At 42.0% G+C, this 13,017-nt stretch overlaps 1 protein-coding gene across 1 annotated transcript in view; it reads right to left on the reverse strand.

Moving 5' to 3' along the window:
* mgat5b (alpha-1,6-mannosylglycoprotein 6-beta-N-acetylglucosaminyltransferase B) overlaps nucleotides 1-13,017 on the reverse strand; it is a 60,595-nt gene that overhangs the window by 35,489 nt on the left and 12,089 nt on the right. Inside the window, exons 3-6 of the mRNA XM_030090087.1 lie at nucleotides 6,387-6,531; nucleotides 2,488-2,597; nucleotides 1,043-1,116; nucleotides 176-343 (exon numbers count right to left, since the gene is read on the reverse strand). Coding sequence (XP_029945947.1) covers nucleotides 176-343; nucleotides 1,043-1,116; nucleotides 2,488-2,597; nucleotides 6,387-6,531 — 497 coding nt within the window. The remainder of the gene's footprint in view (nucleotides 1-175; nucleotides 344-1,042; nucleotides 1,117-2,487; nucleotides 2,598-6,386; nucleotides 6,532-13,017) is intronic.

Consider the following 13,017-nt stretch of genomic DNA (forward strand, 5'->3'; position numbering starts at 1 on the left):
CTACAAGCATTGTTGACATGTGTTATTGTCTCATGGGTCCTCGCAGGTATTTAATGAAAAGAAATAAAAATAATAATATTCTTACTTTTGCATTTTGCAAGGTCAAAGCCTGCAGGTCGTCTTACTAATATTTTACTACTAGTATTAGTAGTGCTAGTACTACAGATAATATTACCTGTCTTTTTGGAGGAGGCTTCAAAGTGGGCGTGGCAGTCTGGTTCCTCCAGGTCAGTGGGGGGCAAAACCACTCCACCTCACTCAGGTAGACCAGAAAGGAGCAATCAGAGCCATCGACGCCGTAAAAGGCATAGCAGGGGTCCGAGGTCCAGCGAGCGCGCATCCACTGGAACGCAAGAAGGGTAAAGAAACGTCTGAGGGAAGCGATCATCATTCAACAAGCTCATTTAGCTGGACAAGCTCATGCAAAGTATCCGTGACCGTATGCAGGAGGACAATCTGCTGACTTTCAGACATGCAATCATTACTGGGGAAGTAAATTCAATACTTAGTGGGAAAAAATAGAGAAATATACACTTTGTTGCTTGTATGCCTAGTTGCATACCTGCATGCAGCCCCAGCTCTTATACTACCTAATAGGCACATTTATACCACACCTTTTCAAGGAGGTCATGCAGTGCGCTTTATAAACAACAGATAATGTACATTTCCTGGCTACAGCGATTCAATCTACTGAGCGAACATTGCATATCGACAGTCTTGAGAGACATGCAGCCGCATTACTAATGACGCTTGCCTATATTTCCACAAATTACATTTTCTTGTTCGAATATTATTTCTGTCACTGTGTATTTCATACAGTCTCTGTTTGCTCTTTTATTCCTTATGATATTCTGTTTCTCTCCGCTGTCAGCCGGCGCAGTTTATTGCTCAGACAACCTTGTTCTCCATGAAAACATTGTCTTATCTTATTATAGAAAAATTTATGTCTCTGCTGCGCCAAGGTGAATCACCAAGAGGCAACAGAGGGATAATTGCTGTTTGTGTGAAATTGTTTGGACTTAAGCGAGATATAAAGACTTACATCCATCTTGCTGGGACAGTCCGGATAACGGGGATCTTTGGGAATCTCACACTGCCCGGGCGCTCCGTCCCTAACTGGGGAGAAAAACACATGGAGGGTATTTATCAAAGCCTAAAATACACCACCTTGACAAAACAATACAACCACCGAGCGAGGGAATACATCAATACAAACATGAAGGGAGATAATGCATACATCAAAAATGGACATTTAAAAAAAAAAAACGCTCGATCTACGATGTGTTTACACTTTTATCAAAAAATATTAAGCAGTGAATTTTCTCCACCGTTGTTTTATGATCTGAAACTGCAGTCACAGTAGATTAAAGTAATCTATAAAAGACACAGCTTGACGAAATAAGTATGAATTAATGCTTTACAATCCAATCCACACGCAAATCAGTGTGAGCCTTTGGGGTTAATATTGATGTATTGTCCTTACACGGTTTCCCCTGGGTATTAAGTTTCATTGTGCTCTGCTTTAAAGACTATATTCTTGAGCTTTTGGGGTGAACGGAGATAAATTAGAGACTGCAGCGAGACAGCAAGCTTCTGTAAAAGCTTGCTCTCCCTTGCCGAATGACAGACTCTCTGTTCCAGCCCACTCGCTGGATTTACTATAGATAGATTGCATGAGAGTGATTCATAAAAATTATAATCTAGCCCCTCTTCTCTCCTGCTTCCCTTTCTATCTCAGCACATCTTTCCTTCATTTTCTTTTTTGCTCCACTGACTCTCTCCCTTCTTCCTCTCCTCTCCCTCCTCTTCCTCCTCGAAGCCCGGCTCCAGTAAGCCTAATTAAAAGGAGCGGTTGTAGCTCTTCCACCAGCATCCTGCCAAGCGTTGAAAAGCACAATCACAGACAAATAATTGCCAGCCGTTCTGTACGATTAGCATGATAAAGACGGGCCTCTCACGATGAGAACTGCGACCGCCTGCCGCTGTCAAAACTTAGCCAGGTTCACATCAGGCTCATTTAAATGATATCAGACATTGTGACAACAGGTAAATTACCGGGCATATTTTAATGAGCCGGCGTGTTGAATTGTTTTCATTCGGATGCACAGTGCAGACATTGAGGGGGAATTAAGCTGTGAATTGATAAAAATATGTCTGATTTCCAATAAATTAACCGGTGAAAAAAAAGTGTATAAAGCACCCTGATGAACCCACCATGTGCACGGCGCTGTAGGCAAGACCTGCAACAAAACGGCGACCTGCTGTTTCAAAGGTTAATGCTCTGTGAAGAATGTTTGTCGTGTTCTATGAGATCAGCCGGCAGGAGCATGTTAGATATAAATTGTCCATTCAAGCTGGATTCAGGCTTGACAGCTGAGCTTACAGTTACGCGGGCAGAGACGAGAGGAGCGGCGCCTTGGGATTGGAGAGGGGATTTATGGAGGGGCCGCGGCTACATCCGGTTCTCCCCGTGCTGAAGAATCCTACCTCTGTTGTTGGCCATGCTGCGCTGCAGGATCTGCTCCACCCTCACCGCCATGTCAGACATGTTCTGGGCTATGGCCTGGATACGCTCCACGAGGCCTATAGGCTGAATCCTGATGGCACACACACACACACACACACACACAGTCGTCTCTAAGCTACAATCAGGCATCTTCAAAAAAAAGTGAGAGCATTAAATTTCCTTTATAGCGTCCGTCCATGTAGCAGTATTTGTTCTTTCCCTTCGCGCCACAGTGAGCATGAAGCAGAAGAAATGCTAATTATCTAGAACTCGAGGCGTGAAATCGAAAAAGCTTTTAAACACTGACAGATAATTCATTTGTTTGAGATAATAAAGTAACTGTGCATATTAAAACAGTCCGTGGGGGAAATAAAAACAGAAGACAATTAGGCAGTTGGCAAATATGTTTCACTGCACTTGACCCCTGTGGCCTAAAAAACATTGCGAAATGCAATCAGGAAGCCCCGTTTTACAGAGGAATACACGCATGAGCTGGATGAGACAGAAAGAAAGCAAACATGAAAAGGTTTTGATATCAAAGACGAACGGCTAATTATCTGAAACTTTGTTCAGTCCAAATCCCTCTCGATAAAAGTTTAATTGTGCCTCCAAATCAGCCGTTTTATCATATTGTGTATCAAGTTGTGCTGCTGCACGTTTTCCGCTAATAGAAAAATATTCCAGAAATCTAGTAACTGCGACGCAAGAATAGGAATCATCTGTGGAAACGAGATATTTTTATCAAAGTTCATCTTTGTATGAGAAAAAGACAAAACCAAGAAGAAGAACATCAAGTTTTGATGCACTGTAACTCCTGCTCAGAAGCCTCAACAGATTTCTTACTTTTTAAGTTCATGGTCAGATTTCCTCTGCATAAAATTGACCCAAAGAAAATTGACCTGACAATAATTCAAGAAAAGACAATATAGAAGAAAAAAAAAACCCCACAATATATTGTCTTCACAAAGTTTTTTGACGCCACAGACCACGGGTGAAGAAACACGGCTGAAAATGTTTACAGGTGTATCCCGTGTTTCTGTATTCAGACTCACTTAATTCCGTCTGAAGAGTAACAATTGTGCAGAACAGTAAATACTGACCTCGAAATTCCGCTCACAACTTTAATGATCGTTGCTGACAGTGGTGTAATCAACACTCATTAACAGACCGGCAGCCTGGCAGTGTATTGCTGCTGATTTACATGAAAATGAGCACTTAACTGAATTATTTTAATGAGCTCTCTTGTTTTATCCCGGCATTTCTTGAATTTATATTGCTCATTAAACGGCTCTGCATATGCAAAGCAAAGAAAACCCACAAAAAAAACAAATGGAACAGCGGTTTGGAACCGGATACACATGAAGTGGTGAAATTCTGATTTCATTGAAGCAACATTGTGCATGTATGCGTGTGTCCCGAAGGAAAGCAATCTAACTGTGGTTATATGCATAACTTAACATAATCCTGAAGCCCAGTTTGACTCCTCTTTATTCCGTGCAGAGCCCAGGAGGCCAGTCCTAGCCAAACATCTCCCTCTATCCTTTATTAATTGCCGGTATAGTACCAGAGTAAAGCTGTCACACACACAAACCCAAAGCCACACACGCACAGACGATTTCGCCGGTGCACACAGAACCTCGCCATGTTTATGTTGCTGTTAGTAGAAATGCTATCAGTTGCTGAAGTGCAAAAGGACAGCCTAATTGCCTTTTCAACGTTGGACCAGATGGGAAAAGTTCTGCCTGCCAGTAGATCTCACAGTAATTTCCAGGGTTGACACTAAGCCCGAGCCATACGTTTTCTTTTTTTTTTTTCTTCTTTTTTTCTTTTAATCACCTCGCCGAGGTAAAACAGAGCCAAGAAGTATCAGCACATGATATATTTTCACCACCAAGTTGGTTTTAAAACTATTTGGCCTTTGTCACTGTAACATTTGCAGTGGAGTCCCTGAGAGGCCAATTAAATGATTGTTGGAACTGTGCGACTGAGGATACATCCACAGGGCGTTCCGCGGAGAAAGCTAAACTGTTAAATGTAACATCACACCGCTCTTGGAAATAATAATAATATGGAGAGTTTTGGCTACAGTGCAGTAAATATTCCCCCTCGGGCTTCTGAAAAGCTGGGGTCAGGCTGGGTGAGGCGCTGTACTTCTGTCAGCGTTCATTGTTTTCAGCAGTATTTGCTCAAGTTTACAGACACACTGTAAACTGTAAATATTGCTTACAGTGTCTCTTTAAAGATGCAGTTATTACAGTGCGCAGCACTGCAGACTCTTTCAGAGTGAATTTCAGCGGCGGACCTCTGCTGTCTGTGAGGAAGAGGAAGGTGACGTCCAGGAAGGCGCGGAGCAGGAAGGGTCTTCCTCTCCAGAAAACGAGAGCAGGTGTGGGCACAGGGAAAGGTCTGTTTCCAAGGAAACCACAGAGCACACTACTCTGGGCTGGCAGCCTCAACTTATCCAGCAAGACACCTGCTCATTTCTCTCTTTTTTTTTTCTTAATACAACCGTCTCTTTTATTTCTACCGGCTGCCCAGGTCGAGGGATTGGGTTTGTTTGAGCAGAGATCACCTTCACTATGACTTCACGAGCGCAACCTGATTTTTCACGCCACACACGTGCCGAGGCGGGATGCCCCAGGGCTCCGTCTGCCTTTCTTCACAGCAGTCTACATCTGCCTCTATATTTTTGGCACTCTTCCTATGCCAAAAAGAGTTCACCTTTGGCACACAGGAAGAGCTGCAGAGAGTCTAGTTGCTCTTCTTTCACTGTGCAGCTCTTTATTAACACTGCAGATAAACATCGACGGCACTGGGAAGGTTTTCGTCCTTTGACTCAGACAACGTTATTATTATGTTTTTCAATTATTATTCAGTTATATACCGGATCAAATGAAGACCTCTTGTTGGATCCCACAGATGTTCACTTCGCTATAGGCATACAGCTTATTTCAAACTGAATAATAATGTTTCCGTGAAGCTTTCGCCACTCGATCTGTTCAGGTTATTATGACTCACAAGCCAATATTGAAAAGAACGAAACAACGAAAGGTTTCCAATATTTAGGTTTATGTCTGTTAAATCTAAGATAAAAAGACAATATGAGGAAAACTCAAATATAAACTTGAAGTTCTGAAGTAATTATATACTTACAACGAACAAAACCATGCTATTCTTACAAAAGTATAATAGTTATATTAGAGAAAATGTATTCTCAATAAATATTAACAACCAGTTGAATGATAATTACACAAATGTCTTCAGGCTTATTTATTTGCACAATCGATTCGATCAAATTCACTCTCTACAGTTGCATACCTTAAGAAACTGGCCATGTTGGGAATTATTTTCCCATATTCCTGGAATATAAAGTATGGAAAAAAAGCTTCAAAGGAATGTTGCACTGACTCTGAACCGTTATTAAGGCCACCAGAGTATAAACATTTCATTTTAGAATACAAGGAACACGCGTGACTGATTTGAAGAGAATGTGTCAGTCAGAACATGGAAAATAATGTGTGAAAGACGGAGAATACCACAACATGAAGCATCCAGCCTGCAGCTGTCATTGGTCAGAGGCATGAAGTCTTGCTCAGTGTGGGAATCTGTGATGCTCTGGCATGTTCCATAAAAATAAAAAAACATATGACTCCATCTTGGTTAGTCACAGTGAGCATGTTTCAAAGTCAATAATTAAAGAAACAAGTAAAAATAACACAATAAATCTCAATACCAAAGATGTCTATTTTTCAAAAGTCTTCAGTTTTCGTGTAAATCCTGAATCCCCAAAAAAAGCCCTCAAGGAAGTACAGCCAACTCTGAATGATGGAACTGTTACTTCTTGGAAACCAGAGTCATGGGAGCCGGTGCTGTACTTCACCTGTCCAGGGCCGAGCTGAGCTCGTCCAGCCTGTGGGCGTCGGTGGTGTTACTCAGCTTGGACAGAGCGTCCATCCGCTTCATGATCACCTCCAGCATGTCGCTGATCTTCCTCAGGACTCCGCGAGACTCCTGACCGCCCAGTACTGAAAAACAGAGAAAGAAGACAGAGAAAGACACATGAAGCAGCAGAATGAAGTCAAAAGTGTTCCGATAGATGTTTTTAAATCAATTAATATTGATAAACCGATGGAATAAATATCTCAAGGCATGAGCTCTTTCAAGGTTGGAAGTGAATTGTTGCTCTGTAAAAGAGAACTGCAAACTGAAGACCAGTATTTTTGGCCTAAAACCACAATGTGTCATGAGACCACAACAGAATTCTGCAAGAGCTGTGCAACCTCTCTTGCACATCCTACACTTCTATCCTGGGGCAGGGTGAGTTCGACAGAACGAAAGTTTTTGGCACAAAAAAATGGCATGTATCCAGATCAATTTTTGCATTAATCAAATGTAGTTTTATTTACTACATTTTTATTACTACAGTTTTATGTACTAGATGTAAAACTGAATCAAAGCAGAAGAGATCCATTACCATCACATATTAGAATATCATTTCAGTTTACTTGTTATTCACGCTTGCTCCTCATTACCAACTCCTGAAGCTTACGACGATCCAGCACTTCAGCCAAACACAGGAATAAATAAATTAGTGTCAGTATTGAATTTGCCTTCCCGCTCGACTCAAATTATTAACGACTTGACTGATGGTAAATCGGACGGCCGCTGTTAGCAAACACCTAGTCAATTATCAGGCCGGCCGCTACAAACAATAAGGTCAAAACGGGCCCCGGAGAGCGTCTCAAGCGAGTCCAGATCCTGACCCGGCGCTGTTTACTTTGATCACAGCGCGCTCAGTGCCAAGCCAAACTATTAACAAGTAACTGAATCAAACTGCTGGGAAAAAACACAATTAAGCTTCTTGCCTTGGGCAGGGGGGGGTCTTAAGTCGTTTTTGATGAAGAAAATTCTGGGAATCCAGAAAAAAAAAATAGCACCTCTGGAAAAAACAAAATCAAGAGAAAGCAACGTATTTTTCTCAGAGAAAATAAAGCCTCGCCTCTGAGTGGTCCCACATCAATTGTATTAGAAAGTGCAATGTGTGCAGACTCACTTCCCCTGTCAGAGTTCGTTTGTCACAGCTCAGGCACAAGTCACCTTTCAGAGGAAAAAAAAAATGTATTAAATCAGTTGTAACTAAACCAAGGAGAGAGCAGATGAGATCCCACTTCTCACACTCTGAGAGGTTTGGAAAAAAAAAAAAAGAGAGAGAGAGAGAAGCACTCAGAAATCTCAACGAAAGCTCAAAATTCAATCCGAAGAGGAAGAACCGAAACGTTCACCCACCTTTTTTTTTTTCCTAATATTTTCTTCTTCGGTGTAGTCACTTTTGGAATTCTAAGTCAAACTGGCTTAGAGACGTCCCCCTTTAAATAATTCAGCACCAAAAGACAAAGTTTAATCCATGCACACACACACACACACACACACACACACACAAAAAGATTTAATAAAACCCAGCTTAATAGCAGCAGTGATACATTTTGCTAAAGTAATGATGCAGGATGAAGAAACCAAATTCGATTTGGGAAACAAGAAATCCCTGTGAGTAACATATTACCATGCAGCCCAAACAAGCAAGTGCAAATCTATGAAAACAATTCCAAATAAATATTTATCACCTTAAAGTATGCATTTGTGAGGATATCTGTGGAAAACAAATGGCCACGGTGCTTAAGGAGGAATCGGACTGTTTCTGCTGAAATCACAGGGTCCGATATCAGCTGCGGTCGACTGACTGCAGTAAATCTAAACAAAGCCTGCGAGCTATAGTGTGGGAAGGGCTCACATTTCTTGGCGGTAATGATCCCCACACACATTGTGCTAGTAAATCACCGTTACCGAAACCCAACACCTACCTACAAAGTACATTTTTAGCACTGAGCCTTATATATGCTCGCAATCAGCAGCTCATCACGCATCCTTTTACTCCCGCTTTAAGGCGGGTCTCTGGGGAAACATTGGCGGATACGTCTTCCCCGATGCAGACTGCGCCGTGATGACAGAAGAGCGGCGGACGGTCTGCGCGTCAAACGCACGAGTCATTTCTCATCAGCTGGTTAATAAAAGGCCAATTTAGAAGCAGCTAATCTCCTTTAACGACTCAATTTGGGAAGTGCCACTGCACAATCGATATTATGAACAAATTCCAATTAAATCACTGTTTGTACTTTAGACCGATGGGACACTTTCAACACGGAGGCTGACCAGCGATAAACAACTGTCCTCAGAAGGACCTACAGAAAACACTTTCCACCAGTCAGAGCCACAGATTGCCTTCGCCCATTATTTGTCTGACAGTTGCTATTTTGTCTTTATCTTTACAGCAGATGCCCCCGCTTGATGTCTTCACCCACGCCGAACTTTCTCCTCTGCTCTCCAAAGCGGAGAGCGCGCTCTGGCCTTTAGCTACGACTCTCCGCCATCACAACTCTAATCTTTCAGTGTTTTGTGTCACAATCCAGTCGGTCTGTTGACAGTAAGCAACGTCCTGGAGAGACAACGTCCCATTCCAGCTGTGTCCTTCCCATAGTGTATATATACACACTTATACTGGATATCTGGATATATATTAAGGATCTCAATACTTTCTTATGGATTTAGTATCCAGAACACAATCCTGATCAAATAGCCCTTTTAAGTGTAAAAAAAGTTTAATAAAACTTTGCCAACATGAACTCACGCCTCCCTGTGTACATTATGTGGTGATAAATCATAATCGAAGTCCAGTTCAGCCTTTAGTAGAGACGCTGCTGTTAATGTGGCGAGTTTTATTTTCTTATTTGACTCACCACAACTTTTCTTCGCAGACTTTATTACGAGATATTTTCTGCGTTGGACTTCTCGCAATGTTTTCTTTTCCCACAGCTTTAACTTTGAGACAGACTGCCTACCATATTGCATTTTTCACTTTCGTTGACTTCATTGTTCCAATATGTTTTAATAACTTCCTCCACCAACATCACGGTATCACGTTTACCTTTGTGCCCATGGGGCTTCGGTGCTTTATTCAATGACTCCATAATGAAATTGAGCAATAAAACACAGGAACATGATTTTTCTTGTGTAAATAGGGCACAATAGTTATTTGAATGCTCCTGTCTTTGCAAAACATCCTGATGATGTTCCTCTTTGTTGCTCGTCTGAAAAAAACAGACAAACAGATGGTGCAATCCACTGCAATTTAACAAACATCATCAGAGATGTTAGTAAATCGGGCCTATATAGTGACTTCATTTCAGTGTTTTAGAGCAATAGGGACTTTGTTTTGGTTATGACAGGTGTAGAATATTTTTCTCCAAATTCTAATAATTTGGAGCCTCTGGCGGAATGACACTGTATTTCACACCCAGCAAAGCCGAGCCGAAGTCAGACAGAGAGGAGCTGCACTTTTATTGATCAGACTCTCAACACTGTGTTCACAGACGGAGGAAAAACAAAACAGACCGAACGACCTTCATAGACGTCACAAATTTACAGCTTCGGCCTGCCTCCAAACCAAGGCGGAATCAGCAGAAAGCGCTTTGTTCGGCGGCCGCGGTTCCATTAGCGGTATTCAATATGCTGCCACAAAGCAACAGACGAGTCATTTACAAGGATGATTCGCAAAATAGCTGTTTAAACTACAGCGTCGCTGCTGCAACACAAAGTGTAGTGTGTGTCGGAAAAAGAGATAATCCACAGATTTGGTCACAAAAAGAAAACCTGCTGCCATCCTCTTTAGAGACTGTGACTCCTGTTGCTGACCTGCTGGAGGCACGGCGGCTCTTCTGTTTATTTGTGCTTTATGTGCTCTTATGTGTTCATTTGATCCTTCTCCTCGCCATTATGCACCCGAGTCATGGATGGCGTAAAGCTATTAAGCATTTTCGCTCTTGGATTGATCCGTATTTACACAGTGGAATTACCTTTTTTTCAGAAAGACGCCACCTCTGCAATTTCACAGAGTTTATGTTAAGCCTTCGACGGTCATAAAGACGTGGACAGAACCCGACGGAGCTACTCGTTCAAACAAATCGTCAGCATTGTGAGAGGAAATGGAAGGCATCCTGCCCAACGTTTACATAATACAGAAAAAAATGTTTAATTAGAGGAAAGTGTCCACTATGAGAAAAGAATGGAATATTTTATTGATCCTCCTCTTGGAATTCCCCTCCTGGTTTTAACCTGTCCTGTTCATAGTTACCCTTAACTACACACAGGAGCAGTCGGCTGCCATGAAGCGGCGCCTGGGGAGGAGTTAGGGTCAAAGGTCAGTGACCTCTCAGTGGTGGGATTCCAACCTGTGACCTTCCTCATTTGGCGGAATTTGAAAGCCCACTGTTCAGAGTCGGATTCTCTGTCAACCAGCACTGTATTACACATCAGACACCAAGTTTTCCGTTTCAGTTTCTGAGAACACTTGAACAAGTTATTTATTCGATCCCAGACTCTCAATTTTAACGATCTGATAAGATGCAAAAATTTACAAATGATGTTCAAAGCGAGGAATGATACGCTCCCAAAAACATCCAGGAAATGTTTTCTGAAAGGGAAAGTTAAAGAGAAGAATAAATCTCAGAGTAAGCCGCAGTCGCACAACAGTAAAGAGTTTTTGTATTTGTCTGTATTGTAAAGCTGTGAAACAGGTTCAGAGTGAAGCGCAGAAAAGCAGGAATGGATTTCAGTTCAAAAACAAATACAAGAATAATATACTGACAAGGTACAGAACCTAGAAAAGCCTCCTTACATGCACGAAGATGGATCTATGGATGTGTGTTTGTGTGCACTGTGTGTGTATGTTTAGGTAACAGTGCTCCACAGGTCTGTGTGCTGTCTGATCTCTACTCAGATGACTGTATGTCACTCGGTGAAGTTTGCAGAAGACCCTGCGATGCCGTCCCTGCTCTTTGTTCCAGCACAAACCAAAGAAACGGCGGCGACCTTTTCTTCCAACCTGCAGAGACGCACAACGTTACCACTTTAATTCGTGGTGCCATACTGGAGGTGGTGGATCAATATAATTGCCTGGATACTGTAGCGGACAAAAGATTCATGTTTGATAGGAACACAGACAAACTAATTAAAACGGGGAACTTTGGTTTTAACGGCGCCGAGCCTCCTCTCCCAGAACATCCCACAGCCACGACTGAGTGCAAATGTCTGTACATTAACGCATTAATGAGTGCATTCATACTTTCAAACACGTCTTAAATGTTTAATCGTCATGTATTGTGTCAGGTATTATATTGTGTTGTAATGAGGCCAGGCTGGATCTGTTACACAAATACCATTTTTCACATCTTGAAAATTCTGTACTTGCATTTAAGAAAAGAGTCAAGGTTCAACGACAGCAATGTCACTGTCGCTCCAAGACTGCAATTTACTGTCCAACAGTTTTGACAAAAAAAAAAAAAAAGGAACCTTGGCTGAATAAGGACAAAGATTTGACTGATTGTATAAAAAATCTCCCTGAAGTCTCTTTTATAATGAACTCAAGAGATTTTAGGTTTGGCCATGGACCAGCTTCAGGTTCTCACTGACTAAACTCACAAGGTTTCTTTCAGGTGGGGAGAAAAAAAAAAAAGCGCCTCAGGCTTTAAGTGTTTCCAAGCAAGATACAAAGCAGGACTGACATTTCACGCTCACATGCGATCCACGCCCTGCATGAAGCCTAAATGCTGCCGCCTTCAATCATGCAACCCTCAAGGCAGCTTGAAGGGGTGGTCAGTCTCACCTTCTGCCTTGTATATTTACTCACATTTTCAATCTGTTCATTCGTTCAAGCAGGCATGAAATCTTAAACTGATAGTACACATATGGCAAGATTCTTCAAAAACTATTGCATATAGAGAAAATAAATCAGCCTGTCAACTGAAAATAAGCTTTCTGTCTCTTTCTAAATGCGAAATAAAATGCTGTGATTCTTGAACAAGTCCGTCACTTGAAACACACTGCAAACGTTTGGGTAAATAACTCGACAAATTAATTTTCATATTGTCTTAAAACTAGTGAATGCATCTAAGAAAAAACGTCACATACAAGGAAACCGAACGCAGAGGAAAGGTCACGGCGTTGGTTGTTCGTGCAAACAAACGGGTCTGGCGCAGCAGAGAGCTCGTCTTCCATTCTGCACAGCTGGGCGTGAACATGGACGGCTTGTAAGCGAGAGCAGAAGGTGCAAAGGCAGACGCAGGAAGGCCAGCAGGAGGCTGGAGCAAATAACTGGAAGCAGAAGCGAGAAGACATGCTGGAAACAGCAATAAAGTTCACTTCAGAGACCGGCGAGAGTCACTGGTACAATCACGGATACACTCCGTGGTGTGTGAGAGAAGAAAGCTGCAAAAGTTGGACGATTACGTGAACAGTCAGGCAGTGTGTGTGTGTGCATGTTTTATAATCACTATTTTGTTAAATTTGTGTCATGAATCTGTTTTAATTTGGGCTCTTATCATCCTAATGAAGAGAAATTCCCTTCTCTTCGTCGCTCTCACACTCAAGACATTCAGTGTTTTCATACATTATTAGAATAT

The sequence above is a fragment of the Salarias fasciatus genome, chromosome 4 (genome assembly GCF_902148845.1).
Source record: "Salarias fasciatus chromosome 4, fSalaFa1.1, whole genome shotgun sequence".
NCBI classification, from domain to species: Eukaryota; Metazoa; Chordata; class Actinopteri; order Blenniiformes; family Blenniidae; genus Salarias; species Salarias fasciatus.